This window comes from Caretta caretta, chromosome 12 (genome assembly GCF_965140235.1).
Source record: "Caretta caretta isolate rCarCar2 chromosome 12, rCarCar1.hap1, whole genome shotgun sequence".
Lineage (NCBI taxonomy): Eukaryota > Metazoa > Chordata > Testudines > Cheloniidae > Caretta > Caretta caretta.
Window position 1 is genome coordinate 25,714,127 of NC_134217.1, and position 23,433 is coordinate 25,737,559.

The 23,433-nt window shown below is 45.3% G+C and overlaps 1 protein-coding gene across 2 annotated transcripts in view; it reads right to left on the reverse strand.

Moving 5' to 3' along the window:
* WTIP (WT1 interacting protein) overlaps window positions 1-22,648 on the reverse strand; it is a 118,767-nt gene extending 96,119 nt beyond the window's left edge. The window contains exon 1 of one of the 2 annotated variants that reach the window (XM_048816742.2): window positions 20,579-22,648. In XM_048816742.2, coding sequence (XP_048672699.2) covers window positions 20,579-22,007 — 1,429 coding nt within the window. In that variant the 5' untranslated portion in view covers window positions 22,008-22,648. The remainder of the gene's footprint in view (window positions 1-20,578) is intronic. The other variant, XM_075118417.1, reaches the window with a different exon arrangement.
* Between the last annotated feature and the right edge of the window lie 785 nt (window positions 22,649-23,433).

Here is a 23,433-nt window from a genome sequence, read left to right on the forward strand (position 1 = left end):
GCCACAAGTACTCCTTTTCTTTTTGCGAATACAGACTAACATGGCTGTTCCTCTGAAATCTGAGAGTAATGACGCTTACATAAGGTGGGAGACTGGGGAATGGGCTAAAGACCCTTTCCACTCTAGGCCAGATCCTGCATTCCTCGCTCCCCCGGAAGTATTATATATCGGATTAGGGGATCAGAGAAGATTGCAGGATCAGGCCCCCAAAAGGCATTAACATTTGGTAGCTGATCTGTGCAAAATGAACTGGTGGTGCCAGTCCATTTCCTAGTAATCAGACGTTAACATTACATCAGCTCCCATGTTAGCCATCTAGGCCTGGATTTTCTCTGTTGCAGAGGTGGCACCTGCAGATAAGGGTTGGGGACAGTGTAAGGAAGATTGCAGAGCCAGTGAGCTGCCCGTTCTAGCACAGATTTCACATACTCACTGTTCTGTAAAGGGCCTACTCAATGCAACTGAAGTCCATCTATTTACAGGACTGGAGGCTGAGCCCATGACACTTTTTTCCAACTGTATCACAATGGGGATGGGGAGGGCTCCTACTGACTAAACAAACAGGAAGTAAGGGAGGAATGGGGCATGGCTCCATCCCATAATACTCTGGGTAACCCCATTAACCCTATCATGACCACTTTACTAGACACTGGGTAGTATAAGTCCTGAGGGCGCACAGGGCCATTGTGATGCTGAGCAACATTAGGGCTTCAATCATTAAAACAATAAGATGCAGGCTTTCCCTCTGCAGGGGTGTGAAACTGGCACCTTCCCCTTTTGTCTGAAAAGCACTTTTAACACATTTACAAATCTCCACCTCTTGCACATCCCATTCCCAAAAAGCTGCCTGCTTGTCAGCAGAGTGCAGGGCCAAGGCTTGTGTGCATGGGTGTGACTGCAAACAAACTAGCCATTCATCAGGTATCCATATAGGGCCTGGTCCCCACAGGAGTCTTCTGTTTACCTAGCTACTACCCTGCAGAGAGGTGCATTTCGTACATGGACAGAAAAACCTCTTCCAACGCATCTACACTACAGCAGCGTAGCTGCAGTTCCACAACTGTGCAGCTATACTTCAGACATACCTGAGAAGCTGGGAGTTTTGCTAGACTGTAGCCCTTATATATATACACATGAATCAGGATTGTTATTTTAATGTTATTTTATATTAGTTCCAATTGCAGGTCAGTTCATTTTGACAGGTTTCAGAGTAACAGCCGTGTTAGTCTGTATTCGCAAAAAGAAAAGGAGTACTTGTGGCATCTTAGGGACTAACCAATTTATTTGAGCATGAGCTTTCGTGAGCTACAGCTCACTTCATCGGATGCATACTGTGGAAAGTACAGAAGATCTTTTTATACACACAAACCATGAAAAAATGGGTGTTTACCACTACGAAAGGTTTTCTCTCCCCCCCCACCCCACTCTCCTGCTGGTAATAGCTTATCTAAAGTGATCACTCTCCTTACAATGTGTATGATAATCAAGGTGGGCCATTTCCAGCACAAATCCAGGGTTTAACAAGAACGTCTGGGGAGGGAGGGGGTAGGAAAAAACAAGGGGAAATAGGTTACCTTGCATAATGACTTAGCCACTCCCAGTCTCTTTTCAAGCCTAAGTTAATTGTATCCAATTTGCAAATGAATTCCAATTCAACAGTCTCTGGCTGGAGTCTCGTTTTGAAGTTTTTCTGTTGTAATATCGCAACTTTCATGTCTGTAATCACGCGACCAGAGAGATTGAAGTGTTCAGTGTCCCTTTAACTGCTTTTTTGTATCAATTCAAGGAATAAAACTGATTAGTTACTTAAAAGTTAAGATACTCAGAACAGAATAGAAGTGGTCTAAATGAGGCACAGTTTGCCTTAAGTATTATACAACAGGGTAGTTCTGTAGTATCATAGTGAGCACATTCTGGAAGCTGCACAGCAAAATGCAGCACAAAATCAGTTGTATCACAGTATGAGATGTGACTCAAGAAAATCCGATCTTTCAGCACGTTTTCCCACCTAGGGCACTAAAGCTAAACATGGCCCAATCCTCATGTCACACTGGTTTTACAACAGAATAACTCCATGGATTTAAATGGTTATTCCTGATTTACACTGCTGAAGCTGAGGGGAAAACAACCTGCACTGTCTCTGTGATTTATGTGAAGGACTAGGTAAAACAAATCTCAGTTTCTAAGGATACCAACAATATGTGCTTGAATAGATTATGGAAAAAATTAGATGCTGATTTCTCAGACCAGCTCCAAGTTTGGAATCTAATACACGTGCCGGTTGTATAGCACTGTTTTCTCTCTAGTGTTTAAATCTGGAAAACATGGCCCTGATTAACGAATGGCCAGCACACCAATTATGGGGAATAACTGCTTGGCATGAAGGGTTGCATGACTGCCATTCATTAAAACTCCTCTTTTGCCTCTGAGCAATTAGCTGTTTCCCCATTCTGCTCCTGAAGGTTGTGCAACCCACAAAAGGTTAAAAACATGTCAACTGCCACAGCTCTAGGATAAACATTTTCCGAGAGGAACAGATGCATCAGCATTGACTCAACTGTTGTTCTTTCCAACTGTCCAGGAGAAGAAGTAGCAATTTTGTATAACTCTAGGTTCCAATGCTCTTCTTAGAACAGGTTTTGCTTCTTTCCATTTTTCTTGGCTCTTTAAAAGGAAATTTAATATTCCTTGGGGGGTGCAAGTGATTTAATGATGGATTCTGTGTAAACTGAGGGAGCAAATCCTGCTCCTGTTGAAGTCAATGGCAAAAACAGCTGAGCAAGCAGCTAGATAGCAAATGGCCAGGTAAAGTAAGCAATGTTTCTTTGGAATCCAAAGACAAAACTAGAGTCCACTCTCTATTTATTAAGCTACTCTTCCAAGGGTATGTCTGCAGTGGAGCTGGAAGGTGTAATTTCCAGCTTGAGTAGCCATACTTGCTCTAGAACAAATCAAGCTAGCGCACTAAAAATAGAAGCGTAGCCAGGGCAGCAGGAAGGCATACCCACTACTGCTAGTAAATATGTAGCATCTTGGAAGGGACTGTACTTGGGGCAGCTAGTCTCTCCACACTTATTGTTTTAGTGTGTGCAACCCACAAGAGCTCAGTTAGAACTAGCACAGGTATGTCTATCTGAGCGGGAAATTACTCCTCCAGCTCCAGTGTAGACGTTCCCTTAATCAGATCACCTCAATGTTTCGTTTCTAATCAGTTGCTCTGGGGGATATTCAGACTTGCTCTGCACACACAAATGGATCTCAGGAAGAATTCTATACAAGGAGCAAGAACATATGCTCCTTAAAGGCTTCATTCTATGCCCACTAATGTCATTGGCAAAGTTTCCATGGGCTTCCACGATGCAGGATTGGGCTCTAAAAGCCTAAATTCCAACTGTCCCAATTCAGGAGGGACTGTCCACATTTTGCTTTATTTTAGCAAAATAGCACTTTCCACAGAACGTCTCTGCAGAAGCTCTCCAGTTCCAGTACATTTCAATGGTGTTAAAAAGTATGGCTCTTAGTTATATCAGTGTCACTAGTATAAAATACGAGCAGAACTTGACGCACTGCTCCTATTGTCCCCTCAAATACCCCTATTTCAAATGCTGACAAAGCTGCAAGGTACATTTCAGGTTGTATAAAACAAACATTGCATTTCATAACATCTTTGAGATACTAAACCCTATAGCCAAATGTTCAGAATGCAGCTGGCTATGCCCAAAAATTCCATCCATTTTCACATGCATCTGCAGGTACAAAACTCCCAGATAGGCTTGTAAATGGAATGTTGTGTGTGTGATGACCTGGCTTGCATGTGCAAATGCAGTGTAGATGTGTGTACCTAATTTTTGGGCATGCATGCAGGTCTCAAATGATCAAAGATTTAGCTCAGAACATTCACAATGTTATTTTTGTTGTAATTCACAAAAATTCCATGGATCATTTGGGATTGACAACAGCTCCTGTTGACAAAATGGAAACCCAAGTTCAAGAGTGACCTTGTTACTGATGCTCCTTGTGGCAATGGAGGCCAGAATCCTCACGGTAATGGAGAAGAAAGCCAGCTGCAGCACCTATTACCATCAAACCATTTTAGTCCCACTCCATGCTCTATTGATGATGTCAGAGTTGTCAGTGCACTAACTATGAACAGGTTTCAGAGTAGCAGCCGTGTTAGTCTGTATTCGCAAAAAGAAAAGGAGGACTTGTGGCACCTTAGAGATTAACCATTTATTTGAGCATAAGCTTTCGTGAGCATCCGATGAAGTGAGCTGTAGCTCACGAAAGCTTATGCTCAAATAAATTGGTTAGTCTCTAAGGTGCCAGAAGTACTCCTTAACTATGAACAGGAATGGGTCTGTAACAGATGAGAAGATGCAGACAAGGCAGGGGCACTTCGTCTGGACTGGCAGGAAAAAAAGGGTGGAGGCTCTTTTAAGGTTCCCCCCCCCTTGGGAATTGGGAAGAAGATGGCTGGGAAGGGACCTGGAGGGCGGGGGGTTTGGTCTGCTGTGGGCATTGTGCTCCTTGCCTCATTTGGGACTGGGAAGGGATTTTTCCCTCACCATCAGAATGGCCAGGGAAGGGAGGGGTTTTTCACCTTCCCTGCAGCAGCTCCAGGACCTGGTGGTGTATATCAGGAGTTAAGTAAGGTTCAAGAGGTCACAATGCAGCAGGTGGCAGATGCCCAGTGCAGGCACTCATTCCATAGGGGGCGCCAGTTCCCAGATAAACTGGATTGGAAGTGGGCTCAGGGAAAAGCATCCCCTTAAGAGTTCTGGGGGAAGGAGTTGGATCTCCTAATGTCTGGAACAGCTGGGAGAGAATTCCCTGCTTATAGCTCCTTCCCCCTCAATATGGGCATAGAGCAGTGGGGGTCCAGCAATCAGTTGGGACCAGCTCTAGAGTTGGGGAGGCTGATGACCACCCCCCACTAGATGGAAATGATTAAGGAAGGAATCATGACCTGCACTGTATGAACTACTCCCTGTTAGTTCCCAGATGAGTTAAATAATAAAGTTGTGGCCTAATTAAGCCACATCCCTTGAATCCTGTCTTTCTTTCCACGTGCCCAGGCAATGAAAGGATGGGTGTTTCCCATGCTTGAGAGAGGCCATGGGGTATCCATGGATGCCATGAATCAGTGTGACTGTTAAATGGCCCACACCTGAAGGGCTCAAACTGTATCTGAGGACAGCTTTTCTCTCTCTTTTTTTTTTTTAAGTAACCATATAAAAAGAGAGAAAACAGCTTGTTTTCACTTTACAGAATTTCTGCGGTGCCTGCAGTGAAAATGTTTGCCAATTAAGCAAAAGTTTGTAGGGCTACAAAAATGTTTCAGAAAATTCCCAGTAGCTCAACTTTCCACAAAAATGGTAACATTTGTAAACTTTTTAATTGAAAATCTGACCACTATGGACAAGCTATTAAAACACACACACAAAAACATAGCTAGCCATTACCTTGTGCACTACATGGCTATTTGGCATATTAATCATAGCTGCAATATTAATACACTTTGCATTTTTACAGTGCCTTCTGAGGAGCTGAAAGCATTTACAGACATGAGTGAATTAATCCCCACAACACCCTGGCGACATAAGTAAGGTTGCCCTCATTCAAATATTGCTGACAGATATGAAAGCCATAGGAACATGTTATGCACCCTCAATCTTGTCTACACTAGGATGGATCTGGTTCATCACTCCCACCAAATCCCAGTCCCACTTTGTGAAATGGTATTGAAAATGATTTTGCCCAATCTACACTTAGCACTTTCCCCATTTTCAAAATAAATCCACAGGGCGTCATTGTGGAAAACCATTTTCAGCAAGTTTAATTTTCTTACAGAGACAGGGCTCCAAATAGTCTATTCATGTATGATAATATTGTTCTAACTCTGCTCCCAGACAAAAAAAAACTCTGGTCACAGTGATCAAGGAAGCTGTACCGGTCTACGTGTTCGTAACCAATTTGGGTTTGCTCCCAGTTTGAACAGTGACTAGCCAGATAATTTGCTCATTAGCTGCATCCATATTTAACTTCAGACAATATGAATGTTTCATATAATCAGAGATATTTATCAATTGAGACTGTTTAGGAAAAAAGATAAATACAGTAGTTTGTGGTTGATCACTAAATGAAACCACATTGATGGTTGGTATTTTTCCCTTATGAGTCATAGGGTCTTTTCTAAAAGTTTGCTGGCACACATCAGTGATGACATTACTGATTTAATAAAACCATTCCAAAGAAATCTGGGATTAGGTTTTAGCAGAAGTGAAATTTTCCAGTAGGAAGAGAATGCCGTACTTTGCTGCACTGCAAACCATTATAGTACTCAATGTCCTGTTATGCTGTTGTCTTAGATTTCAGATGATCAGCAAGGCACTGCTGAGTTATGCTGATCAAAAATTAAAACAAAGCATGATAGAGTTAAATCAACTGTAGTGAAAAATGTAGCATGCATTGCAGAAGAAACATCTGCTAAAGTACAGAAACAAGGACACCAAAAAGGTGGTGGATTTTTTTTTTTAAAATGAGATGGCATTCAGCTTAAACTTGCACTGCTCCCTGGAAATACTGTGCCTACTCTTGGTATAAGATGCCTAACTATTGATGTTTGCACCCAAAATCCTTATCAGTTCAAAAGTGGGGGCACAAAACTGTACCTGCAAAACAGGATAAGTAAAATTCTGGCCTCGTGACTTCACTGCAGGACAGGAAGGAGGAAAAACCTTGCTGGGGGTTGGGGAAGGACCGAAGTAGACAAAGAATACAGCACACAAGTCAATGCCAGAAATCAGGAAGAGAGATGGTACTGTGAAAATACATCTGTGGGGCTTTGGGGGACTAGGCTCTTATGTACATTACTAGGAGAAGTGCATGTATAATCCACAGTTAACAATATGGTTGTTTCAAACTTTTCTCTCTTCATGAATTTTCCACAAAAAGATCAGTTTCCTCACATGTGCTATGAGATTAAATATTTTTTTATGTTTTGCTCTCTCAGATAACCCTGAACATTCTAATTTGGAGCTGTGTTGCTCAGCTGCAGTTGGCCTGGTAAAGTCACGTGGCGTTCTTTCTGCTTCACCAGTTGGATGAGCGTGTAATTGATGAAATTTGCTTCCCACAACATTTGCATTGCTCAAAGGTTTGATGAAAGGCGCACAGGGCAAGTTCAATTCAAAATTCAACCAAATGCTCCTGGACATTCGTTTGCATAATTCAGTCACTTGTAATTATTAGGTTTCAGAGTAGCAGCCGTGTTAGTCTGTATTCACAAAAAGAAAAGGAGGACTTGTGGTACCTTAGAGACTTACAAATTTATTTGAGCTGTAGCTCACGAAAACTTATGCTCAAATAAATTTGTTAGTCCCTAAGGTGCCACAAGTCCTCCTTTTCTTTCTGTAATTATTAGCAAATCTTTAAGTCTGTCAGCATTTGGCGTTTGATCCCCCTCCCAAAGAAGTCAATAGGAGTTCCACTACTGACTTCAAAAGGAGTAGCTCATGGCCTTGGGGTATTTCCAAGGGATGCCACATCACACAGGTTTTAGGTACCTATTTCCTGTTAGAACTTGAACATTTCAGGCAGTTAAATGCAGTGCTCTGACATGAATGGCAAATGCCTTCTTAAACTAACAACAATGCTTGGAGTCACCAACCATTTCAGTGAATTCCTTTATGCTGTTTCAGTTTTGCTCTGTATAATTTATTACCAATTCTAGTCATCACAAACTTTTTATCCACGGTTTGGCATAAGTCAAATACTGTATTATATCATTTTAAATGACATTCGTTCTCTTCATCTACAAATTAAAAACCAGTATTGGACCCAAATGAATTCAGAAGGCAGAACTGTTGCATCATTAAACCCTACAAAATAAATCACATGTGCTTTGAAAGAGGCTAACTGCAATTTACCGAAAGATCTACTCCAATACAGCCACCCCACATTTCCCTGCTGAGACATGGAACAGCAGAATAGGAGATAAAAGAATCCCAATAACTAAGAAATGGCAGCCTTGGAACATCGGATTCATACTAATGCAGTCTGCTTTCTCATCGTATGCAAAAAGATCATAATCTCAACCTAGCACAAACAGGACACTGTATGTTTCCCAGGAAATGAACACAGCCACCTTAAACACAGTGAGGTTGAGGAAACAGAGCACTACGGCTCACTTCTTGCAGAGAAGGATGGGACGGTGGGTGAAAAATATAATGCAATAACTTTGTTGCAGGGTCGAACAGATGGTGTCGAGTGCAGTCCTTTCATACCTTTTGGGATGTAAAATTGTTACTAGGCCAAGTTCTGAACTCACTATTTACTCAGGCAAAACTCCAGCTGAAGTACATGGGAGTTTTACCCAGGTACATTTCAGATTTTGGCTCACTGCCATTATAGTTTGATTTTTGTTTGCAAAATCCTTCTAGACACTTGAAAATAAAAATATGTCTTCTCTTGCCAAAATTGTCATTTTATTATTTGGCAAATCCTGGTGTGTTTTTTTAATAGCAGTTGAAATCAACATGGCTGTTTATTTCCTCGTTCTTAATCAAAGGCATCAATTATATTAGCACAGCACTGAATATAGGGTCTGTCAGTTTGCTGCTGCTGCAGAACCCGCATGGGGGAAAACACAATTTTTTTTAAACCTGAGTCACACATAAAAAACTGGCTATTGTTTCTGAAAATAGAAATGTACAATCTGGAAGAGATTTCCCTCCAAACTGTATCAGCTTTATTCACACATTAAATATAGCCAGTTAGACAGTGGCTCTTTCATGTGGGGCTAAGCTCCACTCTTAGATACACAGCTAGGCACTGCCATGTAGTTCATAAAATGATTTACTGCTAATGTGTGTGAACTGTGAATGTGTGGTAGGTGATTTAACACCACACTGGTTATATACCCCTACATATCTCTGAGGAGGCTCAAGCACAAAGACTATACTAATAGCTGCCAACAGGAGTTAAACTCGGATGGAAAAAAGTCCTCACTTTGAATCTTTCTTAAGCTGCTAAAATGTTTCTTAAGATGTTTCCTTGACCATCTGAGAAGATGAATCCTGCTGTTTGTTTTTAAACAGAGAATGCTAGAGAAGGGTCTGAAGTTATATCCAAGAATTTGACTCCCCCCCACACACACTGTAAATCAGCTAGGAGCATAATATAAATCTAGTTTCAAACTAGTGACTATGTCCTAGAGATTAACAGATCTAATAAATTCCTCAGTGTTTTATACATAAGAACTTGTCACTTCAGAATTACCAACAACATAGGAGGCTTAACACATCCCAAAACAAAGCAATCTGAAGCATGGACTGATCTTCAGTCTTTATAAGCTCATTTCTCTCTGAAGGTACTAATTGTCAATGACAAACAGAAAAGACTTCTTTCTCTATATACATTTCAACTATAAATGAAAGTGTTTAATTCAGATCTATAGGACTGAATGCCTCATTCCCCCACCCCTTTGACACATGGCCTGAATCATCATGTGGCTTAGAAAATCAGCCACGGTGTTCTCACAGACATGTGTGCTGGTAGAATTTCCAAACCATATGGTGATAGTAGAAGGGGGGGTGTAAATTCTAAGAATTAAACCGAGACTTACTTTCAGCGTGGTAGCTCACATGCCCATAAAATGCAAGTCACAGTCAACTGTACTGAATCCAAATCCCAGGATCAGAGCCCTAAGTCAATGTGTGACTATGGCTTAGAAGTATCCTCTGTAGCCACATTATACCCATTCAAAATATAAATCACGCAATCAGTGGGTTCCAGAACTGTGTTCAGACTTCCCTGGGGGAGTCAGGAGGCAGAACCCCAACCAGGATTCTGACTCTGATATGGTTTTAGTCAATTACTGCTCAGCAAATAGGATCCGGCCTTCTTCATGCCATGGGACACGGATGCACTAAATCAATTACAAAACCAGTTAAGCTTTACTGCTAGTGTACACAAAGCTTTAAAAAACACTTTGTTTGTAGAATTTTCTAGGGTGCTCATTGCTGTAGTATCTGAGCACTTCACAAACACGAATCGATTTAGTCTCACAATGCCCCTGTGACGGAGGGAATTATCTCCACTTTACAGACGGGAAACTGAGGCACAAGGAGATTGAATGATTTGGCCAAGGTCACACAGACAGTCTGTGGTAGAACCAGAAAACTGAGAACCCAGCTTGCTCACATCCTGCTTCATGGCCTTAACCACAAGGCACTACCGACACTAACTCACTCCCCGGGAAGCGCCTTGGAGACAGACCTACTCACTAGTCTGACAAGTCTCAGAGGAGCAGCCGTGTTAGTCGGTATTCGCAAAAGGAAAAGGAGGACTTGTGGCACCTTAGAGACTAACCCATTTATTTGAGCATAAGCTTTCGTGAGAAGGAAGCTTACTAGGACAGAGGAAAAAATACTTGCTCTATGGACCCCACCCCACCCCCAAAGCCAAGCTCCCTGCAATTTAAAGGAATGACAGTTGTCACCATTTATAGTATACACCGTCAATTGTAAAGTACGGTCACTTGACGAATATATTTTTAAAAGTAAGTTACCATCTCTTTCTCTTGCTTTCCTCAGGCCTTCTATTCCTTCCTAGCTTCACTCTACTTTTTATCCCATTTCTTTCCCACAGTCTCCAGTGCCCATGCCCTTTTTTCTTTCTCTCCCCCTCCATCTTTCTAGCCCTTTCCCTCTCTTTCCTTGAGCTATGTGCTCTGCCTCCTCCCCTGTGTCCCTACTCTTTCTATCTACTCACCCTACTTCTCTCTTCTAACTTAGCCCATCAGTCATTCCCTCTCTCCCACCCATCTAGATCCATGTACCCCATCTCACACACCCTCGCCCCATCTGTTTACGTATCCACACCCTCAGACACAGGCCCGAATTAAAGTGAGCCCCCATCTCCCAACCCAGGAGTCTCACCTAGGTGCAAAGTCAAATCTCCTCTAACCCCCAGTGTCTATGAAGGGGAGGGTAATGGGATTGCTATCAGGGGGCTCCCTGAGCCCTACTTTGGGTTCCATCTTCTGTTGTCTCTAGGCAGAAAGTGTCTGATAAATGTGAGCATCCTTCTGGCTTCTGGAAGAGAGAAGCAGCATTCACACTCTCATGCGGTGGTGATGGTTGGTCTCTGATAATCAACCACTGCTGCAGCTTCCCCCCATCCAGCATCTACTTGTTTTGGGGCCCTCTCCTGTGAGCAGATCTAACTCTACTATTGAGAGCTTTCCAAGGGGTGGCAGCATGAAATTGACACGATTCTGGTCAGTTTCATGGGTACCCACAGGATTTCCAGTAGCAGCACTGAGACACCTTCAGTCTGCTGTAATTTAGCAAAGCTGAGAGCAACCCAGAGGCACTGGAGCTACAACAGGCTTAAAGCATGGCACAGCTCTACACTTTATTTATGTTCGGAAGGCTATTGTTGTAACCATAATGTCTAGACACTCTTTTAAAGCAATGCTTAGATTATGTAGACATTGATGGCACTCACCCGGTAGCTTCCTAGTCAAAGGAGAGTGAATTTTTCATGCCCTGGATAAAAAAAGATTAATTAAAGAATAATCCCCAGAATCGATTTTGCTTAAAAAGACAACTATAGTGTATCAATTGTTATCTTTCTGTGTTGGTGGGAATAGGAGAGACATAATAGTTTATAATTAAAGTTTCCTAAGAAATTAGAATCTGTAGAGTAATATTTTAGCAGAAGTGTTCTGGGCACTAATAGCAGCCTTTTGCCCAGTTCCTTTAAATTTCATTCAGATTTACAAATTGGGCTGGTAAGTGACAAACAACATTTGGGGCTGGAATACCACTATTAGTCTCAACCTAGCCTCCACTTGTGCATGCAGGCTTTCTTCACATTAATACCTGCGCATGAGGGTGCCTGTGAAAAGGAAGTGTGGCTGCACAAAACTGTTCACAAACAAGTCAAGTCTGAGGCCCCAGATCAGTTCCTTGATGTCATTTAAATGTCTCTACATATAAAAAAAAAAAAAAAAAGAAAAGAAAAGGAGGACTTGTGGCACCTTAGAGACTAACAAATTTATTTGAGCATAAACTTTCCTGAGCTACACGAAAAGCTTATGCTCAAATAAATGTGTTAGTCTCTAAGGTGCCACAAGTCCTTCTTTTCTTTTTGCGGATACAGACTAACGCGGCTGCTACTCTGAAACCTACATATACAAATACTAAATTAATGTTTAAAATTTGTCAGAAGATACAAACTAACAAATACCTTAATGGTCTTAGTACGTTTTTAGAGCTTCATACATTCCCCGTGGCTCTGTTCAACATTATATCACAAATTCATAAATTACACTACACACTGACTGAGAGACCCTATTTAAGCCATCATTTGAGGGAGACTGCAGCCTGCACTTTCAAGAGAATGGACTCACTGCTGGAACACGTACCTGCACATGTACATGTTACATGCCACATATACCATGATTATATACAACTGTCTTAGTTATACGGATTTCTATTACAAGAACAATAAAAACAAACAAGTGTCTTAGGGCTTGTCTGCCTGGCAATATTACATTGATCTAGCTTGTTTGCTGTAATTGCATTGATTAGACATGTGAACTGAAAGGCACCCCCACAACTTCATCATGCTGGCTTAAGATTCTGTCCTTATTAATCACTGTGCCCACACAACTCTGCATATGTTCAAATTAACCACACAGCATTCTGGGTAGATATCCAATGGTGCAATGTTCCATCACTCAGCCCTGTGCTCTGGGATTTTTCTCATAATGTCTACCAGAGCCTACAAGGATTGTGGGACTTGTGGGTCAAACTAACAAACTCCCGTGATTCCTCTCCTGGCACTCCATAATTCATCCAAATTTTGCCACTGCCACTTTCCAGCGGCTGTCAGGCAGCATAGATGACACACTGCTGAGAGTCGCAATCATGAGAGTCACTGACACTAACAAGCATTCTATTGCAGTCACACAGCCGAATGGGTGGCTCAGTGGCTTTGGACGGCTTCAGACGCAATAGAGCTACAAGTAGAGGAGAAATAGGAGGGTGAAATTGAGCAGTTACTTCTGCAGAGCCTTTATCTGGAGCAGCTTCACTGAGTGGAGTCATGTTCCTGGACTTGGTCAACTAGAAGAGACTGGTGGGATGGGAGAGTGATGCACAACTGGGCTGACCAGCAGTGACAGGAGAACTTCACAGTGCAGAAGGCTACTTTCCTAGAGACCTGTGCAGCACTCACCCAAGAGCTGGAGAGGCAGAACACCAGCGTAAGAGTTCTCCTCAGCATGTTGTTAGCCCCATCTGGCAGCCTCTCACCCCTAAAGTGCTACTGGTCAGCAGCTGATCAAGTTGGTATTGGTAGATCAAGTGTTAGGGCTGCTGTCATGGAGATTTACGATGCCCTGGGGAAGGTGCTGCTGGGCTGGGTCATAAAACTTAGCAATAAATAGAAGCTTATTGGTGGCTTTGCACGGATGGTGTTCGCAAACTGTATAGGGGCTATTGATGGGACACTTGCCTATTCTTTACCGCTAACACCAGGCCAAACACAACAGGAAGGGGTATTTCTCCATGGTGCTGCAAGACCTGACTGACCATTGTGGAAGGTTCACCAGTATTAATGTGAGCTCTGGAAAGGTCCATGATACCAGTTTCTTTAGAGAATCAGGCCCATTTGCTGGAATGGGCTAGGGAATTTTTGCTCCCCTGAACCACTACGGACATTAAATGGAGTTATGATTCTTCCCATTATTTTGGGAGACCCAGCTTATTTATCCCTGCTTCCCTGGCTGATGAAGCCTTTTACCGGACACTTGACAAGAGAAAGGAACAGTTTAACTGAGCAGCTGCTGAATGACAGTGGAGCATGAGCTTGAATGACTGCAAGGCTGGATGCTTCTCATTATGTGGCTCGTGGGATAAGGGATTGCTATCTCTTGCACACATCTGTGAGATCCGAGGGCGGGAGTCTGGGCGGGAGCAGGATGTGGAACGGCTTTCCGATCCTTATGGACAGCCAGAGAGGGTGCCTCTGACAAATGCCCCAAGTGGCCAGGGAAATGGGGTCAGGGATGCATTATGCTCTTACTTTGAGGCTAGAGAGTAGTTGTGAATAATGAACGTGCTGTAACCAAAGAAATGACTGAAATGTGCTTGTGTATCGATTTTATTAGGAATTGACTCTATGGTGGGGGTGGGGGTGGGAGGATGTTCTATGAAAGATGGGGGGAGCTGTTCATAATGACATTTTTCAGCTGAGTGGAACCAAAAGAAAAAAGTGACTGAGTTTTCCAATAGCACAGATAATAAATAACACTGCTTGAATGGAAAAAAAAGAAGAATAAAGACTGTAGTACAGACTTCACACCAACAGAACTGTGGCATGCCCAAAATGCAGAAGGCTCACAAAGTCCTGCAGGTGAGGTGCAGTCACCTTTTCTTCTCCATCCAGCTAGATTGCTGGGAGAAGAGCATGAAAAGTGGCTGACTGAAAGGGAGGTCGCAGTATGATGTGTTCTTCATAGTGTGCAGGCCATTGCCAAGATGGCTGCTGTGCTTGACCTTTGTAACAAAAGATGCTCCCACATAGTGATTTGCCTCCGCATTGTGTCCCTGTCAAGACCCATATCCTCCATTCCAACTGCTCCTGGAAACCATCCCTCCCCAGCCCCATGTCAGGATGCAGTCACTAGTACCTTGAATGTTTCCTCTCGTCTTTTTTTCCTTCCTTCCAAGGTTTGTCAGCTTCTCAGCAGGGCCGTGGAAATCAGGGAAACCAGTAAAGCACAAGGACTTATTGTACCACTCCTAGTCTCCATGCCAATGATCACAAAATGTTGCTTTCCCAACAATTTTGGAATGCCATTCCCCACTCCGTGCGGGGAGGGGATTCTCTTCAAGGTGGTTAGACATATTCCAGATTATTTCCCCTTTGTAAGGGACCTCTGTGGGTTTAGGTGGGCAGAGGGCAGGTTAGTAATTGCATATACACCCCTGCAGGCCGACTAAGTTGGAGGATGTTCCCTGAGGCAAATCCTCAGGAGACATAGAAGGGTCTTGTTCCAAAAAGACAAAGGGTAAACCAGGAAGATATGCAGCGTGGCTATTTGCCAGGATGGTGTCCCTCCATCTGCAGCAGGCGTGGAAGGGAAACGGTAGCTATGGTCAGTCCTAGGGGAGCAGCACTGCCTTGCAATGTGTGTGCCAAAATACAAGCTGTGCCTTAAATTCTCTTTTATGACACTGGCAGATCACCATACAGTGCATTACAAAATAAACAGAACTCTGCAATCATTGTTCCGAATCCAAGAGAGTGTCAAATACCCACGAATGCCTTGTACTGCCTATGCATTTTGAAACATCTGTGAAGCCTGATTTGGGTTCAAGTTCAAGTTGAGGATATTTATAGAACCAGGAGCCAAATTACTTCTTCTGTTGCTCTTTTCTCTTTCCAGGTCTGCCATTATGATAAGCATGCCTGCTATGCAACACCTTTGATTGTTTTAACCCCCGTGCTGCTGCTCTCTTGGGTGGAGAAGGAAAGAGGGTGGCAGGGAACAGGGAGAAGGGAAGGAGAGCAAGCAGCCATTTGAGAAGGGTGCATAGAGGCAAATGGGGCTGATGGGTGTGGAAATTGGTATGGCCAGGAACTAAAAGTATATAGCTTTACATCTCCGGTGCAGATGTCACGTTGAGCGCAGTGCAGGAGTAAAGGGGTTAAACACCCATTAGGTGGGGAGAGGCTTCTAGCCCCACCTAACAAGGCAGCAGACAGCCAGTACCCAGCAAAAAGTAGTTTAAATCCCCCTATGCTGTTGTCTTGTAATACAGCACACACTTCCTGAGCAGCTCCCCCGGCCGTGTTTTCAGGCTGGCTGATAGTAGAGGTCTGCACAGCAGTTTGTCTAGCTGTCCCCGCACGGTCACGCAGTTCTTGGCCATCCAGAAAAACCTGCTCCTTGTCAGACCCTATGGTCTATACGGGCTCCAGCTTGCCATGCTGTCTGCGGTGCCTTCTGGAAAACTGTCCACCACGTAATTCTTGAGCATAGCGTTGGCATCGCTTGCAAAAACATAATCCAGGCCCTCACAGTTTGGGCAGGCAGTGGAGCATTACCAGAGTGGCCATGCTTGGCCCTTTGTCCTCAGGTTCTTCTCCTGGAGCTCCTTTGCTTGGACTTGGCACTGGGACTAGCTCCGGGCATGCCCTTTTCCTCCTTTGCTCTGACACGGTCTTGTACATGCCTGCATTCTGGAGACAGATGGGACTGGACACGCAGCTCTCCAAAGTGGGCAATCAAGTCCAGGAGCTCTGCAGGCATCCATGTGGAGGCTTCAGGGCACAGCTGCTATAGTGAGGATGTGACTCTGGAAGGGTGAACTCACCATTACCTGGTATTGAGAAGGGGCTCACCTGACTGAATGCCAGCATGTAAAGGAGAAGTGACAAGATGACCCTGGAGTAGTGGTGTCCATACAAGTAGACAGACAGAGCAGTCCAGGTGAGAAGCAATGCAGCGTGCGATAGCAGTGGGATGACTGCCAGCAGCAGAGTCATGGAATCATCTGAACTTTAAAGCAAACTCACTGCAAAGTGGAGTTACTCCTGTCCCAAGGAGGATTAGTCTACACTGTCACTTTCAAAGCTAAAACTTTAGTCGTTTAGGGGTGTGAAAAAACACATCTTTGAGCGACAAAAGTTTTAGCGCTAAAAAGTGACAGTATAGACACTCTCATTCGGTTGTTTTTTAAATAATCGGGAGAGCTCTCCCCTGGCAATAAACCGTGTGTACACTATCCACATCACAGCACTCCCGCGGCCGCACTGTAACATGGGCAGTATAGACATACCCTTGCTGCAATAGCTAAAGATGCCAAATAATTTGCTTTAAAAAAGATTGTACACAAGGTACCGTCAGGCATATAAATTAAAGTTACTTCAATGTAACACCCCATGTAGACAAGCCTTCATTTTGAACAGAGGTTATGAGGACTGGTGTTGAAAGATACTAAAATTAGCAATGTCACAACATGTAAATGTACTTACTAGATACTTAGGCTGATCCAGTTAAGGAGCTTTAAACCAATTGCCCTGTTTGTTAGACTATTAGGGTTAACACTTTCAATTTCTACTGGTAAAATTATAGCATGCCTAAATATTGCAGGTGTTTGAAGGTCTTCCAGACTAATTGGATACTTCCTAATGGAAAGCTCTTTTTACGTACTGATCTGGGTACAGAGGCTACAGTGACTAGATAGCCAGACCTTTAAGTTCATTTATATAGGTATATGCCAGACGCTTAGTACTGAATGCAGTAATGAATTTCTATTGCCTTTGCTTTACTAGCCGTGAGTGTTAGGAGAGGCTTCCAAAGACCACTTAAGCAGTATCCAAGTGACTAGCCAAGCCATTATATCTATCAGAAGAAGACCGTTTTCTACCCCATCACTCTGAGCCTCTTGCAGCTCCTAGTACTGCTCTGATTATATTTCTCTTCACCCTTTCAATCTTTAGTCACACAGGGCGCAACCCTGAAGTGCTCGCTCAGGCAAAACTCACCCTTTGCTTTGACTCAGAAAGAACTCCAGGATCAAGCCCACATAGTCCTACTAAAACAGCAGTAATTTAATTAAATAGGTGCTACAGAACACTGATAATCTGAGCTATGCCGTTTTAAACCTTATCTGGTGTGCGATCTGGCTACCAGACAGATTTCTGTGTGTCATTGCACTAGTTAAGGTCTGCTGGGAGGTTTTCAAACTCTCCTAGATATGAATTTCTGAGCAATGGAGGCAGGACATTCTTAAAAGAGGGTCCTAGACTCTGAAATGTGCTTCTCCCATCCGTCTGACAGAGCCTCAGTCTGTTGATCTTTGGGGCATATTGTAACGTGTTTTTATAGAATATACATGCACCTAGCAACAGTTGTGACAGGCAAATTCTTGTAAATTAAAAAGTTGTAGAATAGAGCCCCTCTCACACACACACACCCCCACCATACACCCTGTGCCAGTCTGTCTCCCAATGGACTCTTCCATCCTCTCTGAGTTACTCCCATGCCATTTCACTGCACCAGAAGGCAGCTTTTAGAGGGCCAGGGCTATCAGGCTAATATCCTCTGCTCTGAAAGCATCTTAGTGCTCGCACTTCCACTGAAATCCATTGAGATTTGCAAGACAAACATTACTTTGCCTAGTGTGATAATTAACTTCACAATTCAGCTTCCGTGGCTACTTAATGAGTCAGAATAATTATTATGATAGTTTATATTGTGGTAGCCCCTTCAGACTTCCAACCAGATGGAAGGTATTGTACAACTATGTAGTGAATGAAAATCTGCTCTCCTACCCATCTTTGTCTCCTGCATGTGTCTCTTAACCCAATTCCTATTGCTCACTCTCTTGTTTCACCAGCATTAAAATTCCTATTTCAATTCACAGGAGTCTGAGAACCACAAAGCAATGTATTTATAAATAGCATAAATATCTGTGCAAGACAGGTCCTTCCTGCTGCTCTGGAATGTTCTCAACTACCACAGCTGCCCTTCTCGGTCCTTTTCTGTGCCAGCCAGCACCTCATTGGCACTCCAACCCCTTGCAGGGCTGTGGCCATGAGTGTCCCTCTCTCGGCTCCTCCCTCTCCTGTGGAACACTAACACACAATCCAAAATGCTCATTAAATCCATTAAAATAAACTGGATCCTGGTCCTCCAGAACATTCACATGAACTAAAAAGAACATACCTAATAGGTAAGGTCGGTCTCTCCTCTGCGCCCAGTCTGAGTAAAAGGGCAGGGCACTGTGGGGGGAACCTTCCCCTAAAAGGCCACAGCATCTGTTTCACTGCTCCACAGGGAGCAATGACCAGCGGACGGATGCATCAGTGCATCCACTTGCCTTTCCCTGACCCACCTCCAAGTTGCAGGGCGAAGGCAACTGGAGCTCTGGGTAAGCGCTCATGGAGCCTGCTATACACAACCAAGCAGCGCACCCTCTGCAGAACTGGATCTCTAATGAGCGCATGCGGTGGTCTATATGAGATCTTCCAAAATCCTCCCTCCCTACCCCACACCGCATTTGCCTGCATTGGGAGATCCCCAGCACCTGTAGAGAATGGGGCAGTATTTGCAAGCTCTCTGCAGTTGTCTTTCAAATGCAAATATCTTGGCTATTTCCTTTCACTTTAAAAAAAATACCAAATGGTCTTAATTTACACTGCAGACTCACTGCAAAATGCATTCATTTGTTTCACAGCACTTTTATTGTTCAGAAAGACAGAAAAAGAGAGAAGAAAGGAGAACATATGCAGGCAGGGTGCAGCCTGGCAGGAAAGGATCTCATCGCCCCAATCATCTCTTCTGGCTTTCTAGGTGCGAATCCAAGCTGTGTCACACTTGTGTGCTGTGAAGAGCCAAGCAAGGCCTTGCAGGCCAGAAACAATCCATGCCAGAGGCTCCTGTGAGCATCTCTCATGTTCAATCGGGGCAAAGATTTTATGGAAGCAAGTACTAAGACTGGCTTCTCCAGGTTGCCCATTATTTATAAAAAACAAAAATACTGGGCAAAAGACTTCAGACATATCTATTTCAGATTACATTAACTTGTATGCTAGAAGAAAAGGAGTACTTGTGGCACCTTAGAGACTAACCAATTTATTTGAGCATGAGCTTTCGTGAGCTACAGCTCACTTCATCGGATGTGAGCTCATGCTCAAATAAATTGGTTAGTCTCTAAGGTGCCACAAGTACTCCTTTTCTTTTTGCGAATACAGACTAACACGGCTGTTACTCTGAAACCTGTTTGTATGCTAGAGTTAGGGAGTCCAGAAAAGTTTGGTTTATAATGGAAAGAGAATTAACCTACCACATCAAACCACACTGGCACAAACAGGTGCTTCAATAATACTTTGTGCATTGTTTCCAGTCACACCAGAGAGGGGAAAAACAAGGAAAATGAACTACAGAAGGGATAAACAGAAGGGGAAAAGGTCCAAAACAAACAAACCGCAGATTTTTGACAGAGGAATGGGATAAAAAGCAGCTTTTTAAAAAAAACAGATCTAGTGTAACAAGTGGAATGGATCAGGAGAAATGCAATCTAGAGCCAGAGGAATACCATTAAGAAAACTTTTTTTTTTTAAATTGGTCCTTTAGCTCTGGACTATAGCAGACTTTGACAATATGTTCCTGGGTAAATAACCTGCATAGAGAATGGCCATGAATGTCAGTGACTATTTTCCTACAGGTAAAACTGTTAGTAAAAATAAGGTCTTATAAGGGATCATCTTGAATAGTTTGACTCTTACAGGCTAATGCTTCTAATGTTGGGTCTTTCAAGACTCTAAAAATCGGCTGGTTAAAAATCACGGCATGACTGGATTTCTCCCCCCACCCCATGCCTTTGTGGAATGTACACAGCAAGTCAACTTTAAAGCAGTTCCGCTCATCGTGTGGAGCGGAAGGTACACTCCAAGCTCCAGTCTGCGGCCACAGCAATGCAATCCCCTCTCCCCCCTCCCCCCCCCCCCAGGGCCAGGCACTCCCAGGCACAAGCAAGAGGATGACACTTACCAAAATATTCCTTCTTCATGTGCATCTCCAACTCCTTCTCCAGCTCCAGCGTCAACGCTTCCAACCTCCTCTCTGCCTGGCTGGGTCCACTCTCCCTGGACGGGGTGACCTGATACGGAAGCTTGAATTTGGGAGCTGCAGCGGACCCTTTGGCTGGGCTGTAGGTGTAGGATGCTAACGCTCCTGAAGCCGAGTCGGGGTTGGAGGCAGCAGGATGCTGCTGCTCGTGCCTGGGATAAGCATCTCCATGCTCCTGCGTGGGATTTTCTTCCTGTAAACTTGGTCCCAGCATGGAAGAGCGGGGCGAAGGCAGCTGGAGCTCCGGGTAAGCGCTCATGGAGCCTCTGGAGCTTCTGGAGCTATGGCTGGAGATGCTAGACCTGGGGCTGATCACGGACGGGTTGCAGTTCCCCACCGCCCCTGTCCGACCGTCCTGGCTGCAAAGGCTGGACCTGGGGCTGACCACGGAGAGCCCAGGCCCGCCAGCCCCGTCCAGCTCGGGATTCCCGGACGGGCCGTAGCGGGAGTCCGAGTAGCTGGAGCGGGGGCTGGTGGTGCAGGAGTACTGGCTGGCGGTGCTGGACCGGGGGCTGATGTGCCGCTGGTCGTAGCCCATGCTGATGCCGCTGGTGCGGTTGCTGCTGGGCTTGCTCCCGCAGTCGTAGCTGTTCAGACTGGCCCGGGGGCTGGAGTGTTTGCTGGTATCACTGGCCGTGCTGGCGTAGCTCGACCTGGGGCTCAGCGCGCTGCTTTCGTACTGCACCAGGCTGCCCCGGGGGCTGGTGTATTTCTCCTGCCCGGGCACCACCAGGCTGGCCCGGGGGCTGGAGAACTTCTCGTAGCCCGGGGCGCCGCTGCTGCTCAGGCTGGACCGGGGGCTGGAGAAGCGGCTGAGCTGCTCCTGGCAGGAGGAGGCCAGGCTGGCCCTGGGGCTGGCCGCGTTGTACTTGCCCTCTGGCCCGGCGTGGGCTCTGCCGCCCGGCTTGGGCACGTAGACGCCCTCGCAGGCGCTGCCGGCGCTGTGCCGGGCGCTCTCGGAGGAATAGCGCCGGCTCTTGTCCGCGAAGCCGCCGTAGCAGGGCAGCGCCACCTCGGAGCGGGTGCAGAGCCCGTCCTCGCAGCAGCCCGGCTCCGGGCCGCCCCCGCGGCTGCCGGCGCTCAGCGAGCGGAACTGGGGGGCGGCCGCAGCCTGGAACCCTTTGCCGGAGGCGGCGGGGGTGTCCCCCGGGGGGGCCACGGTGCCATTCATGTTCTTGCCTCTCGGGTCCGCCGTCATGTGGGCTGCGATGGCCCGTTGGGCGTCTTCCAGCAGCTCCCTCCTGCTGCTGCAGCCCCGGCCGCTGTACAGCCCCTCCTGGCCCGCCTCGTAGAGGGACAGATCTTCCATGAACTTGCTGGCCCGGGCAAAGTCCTCCTCGTACCTCTCCATGCTCCGCCGGCCCCGCGCTGGGGGGGGGGGGGGGGGGGGAACGGGACGGACACACCACGAAAGCCGCCGGCTGGGAAGTTTGCAGCAGGGAAAGGCACTTTTCTGCCCCGGCTGCTCCCCTGCCCCAGAGATCTGCAGCCAGGTGACTCAGCCGCTCCGTGCACCAGGTCACCTGGAAGGCATCCCTGCTCTAAAGCCCGTCGCCCGGCCCGCTCGCCGAGCAGAACGAGGAGAGGCAAGAAGAAAAAGCCCCCGTGTGTCAATTTCCAGCCTTAAATAAGTTGCTCGGGCCAGTCAATGGCGCGCTGCGCGGAGGAATTTGCACTCAGGAGCTGCCTGCCTTCTTCCCCTTTCCCAGCAGAGCTGCACCTAGACCAAGCGCCGGGGACAAACTCCGAGCCTGGGGGCAAGTGCAGCTCCCGGCTCCCAGGGTCTTTGTGGCGCTGGAAGAGATGCACAGAGGCCAGGCGAGGGAGGGACTCCTTTGTGTGGGGCAGGAATGCGAGGAAGGAGACTGGGCGCTGCGTCCCTCTGGAATGTAGTTAATGCTGGAGCCAAACAATGATTTTAACCAAGTCAGCCAGAGAGAAAGAGAGGCTGAGGCTGGAGGAGCTGCCTGGAAGCAGCGAGGTTGCAGTGTAGTTAGCATTCCCTTCATGTGACATTGTTCCTGTTCCTGCTCCTCTTCTCCACTTTCACAGCCCAGGGGAGGGGGAGCACTGAAGCTCAAGACTAGAGGAGGTGGGAGCCCTGTGCTTCACACCTTGAGGGGAGTTCAAACTTTTCTCCTTAAGCTGGGGTTTGCAGAATATAAGTGTAATCTTCTCCCCAGATCTAAATAAAATCGAGCTCACCAAACAGAGCCAGGAAATTCAAAGCTAAGGCTGACATGCTTGTCCTGAATTCACACACTGCATTTGCTCCATCTCTCCCCACACAACCAAATGGGTGAATTTAGGGAGTGCCAGCATTCTCTCTGGATTTACTGGGTTTTGGCTGGTTGTGGCACACGCTGAGCAATGATTATTAAAGTTCTTAGGGATATTGTTCTGTTTTCTTTAAAAAAAAGTTCTGTGCAAGATTATATTAAATGCATGTTACTGATCTACATACTGAAACAGAGAAGAAAAAGTAATGATTCTTTTTGAATAAATGTTTTTTTATTTTTAATTTGATAAAGTCTCTTCTGAGATGGATGCATCAGCAAAGCAGAAAATTGTAAGTAAGTAATTAAATATGAACTGCTCATTAAAAACAAAAAACACACCACAAAACCCCAGTAGCTTTGAGGGAGCCATTCTTGTCTACTGGGGAATTCCGTTAGAGACTTTATATATAAACCCCTCTTTTCACTCCTTCAGTACTTCCTCAGAGCTCTTCTTTCTGCCTGGAACTTTCTATCGTTGGTTTCAGCTGTAATATGGGT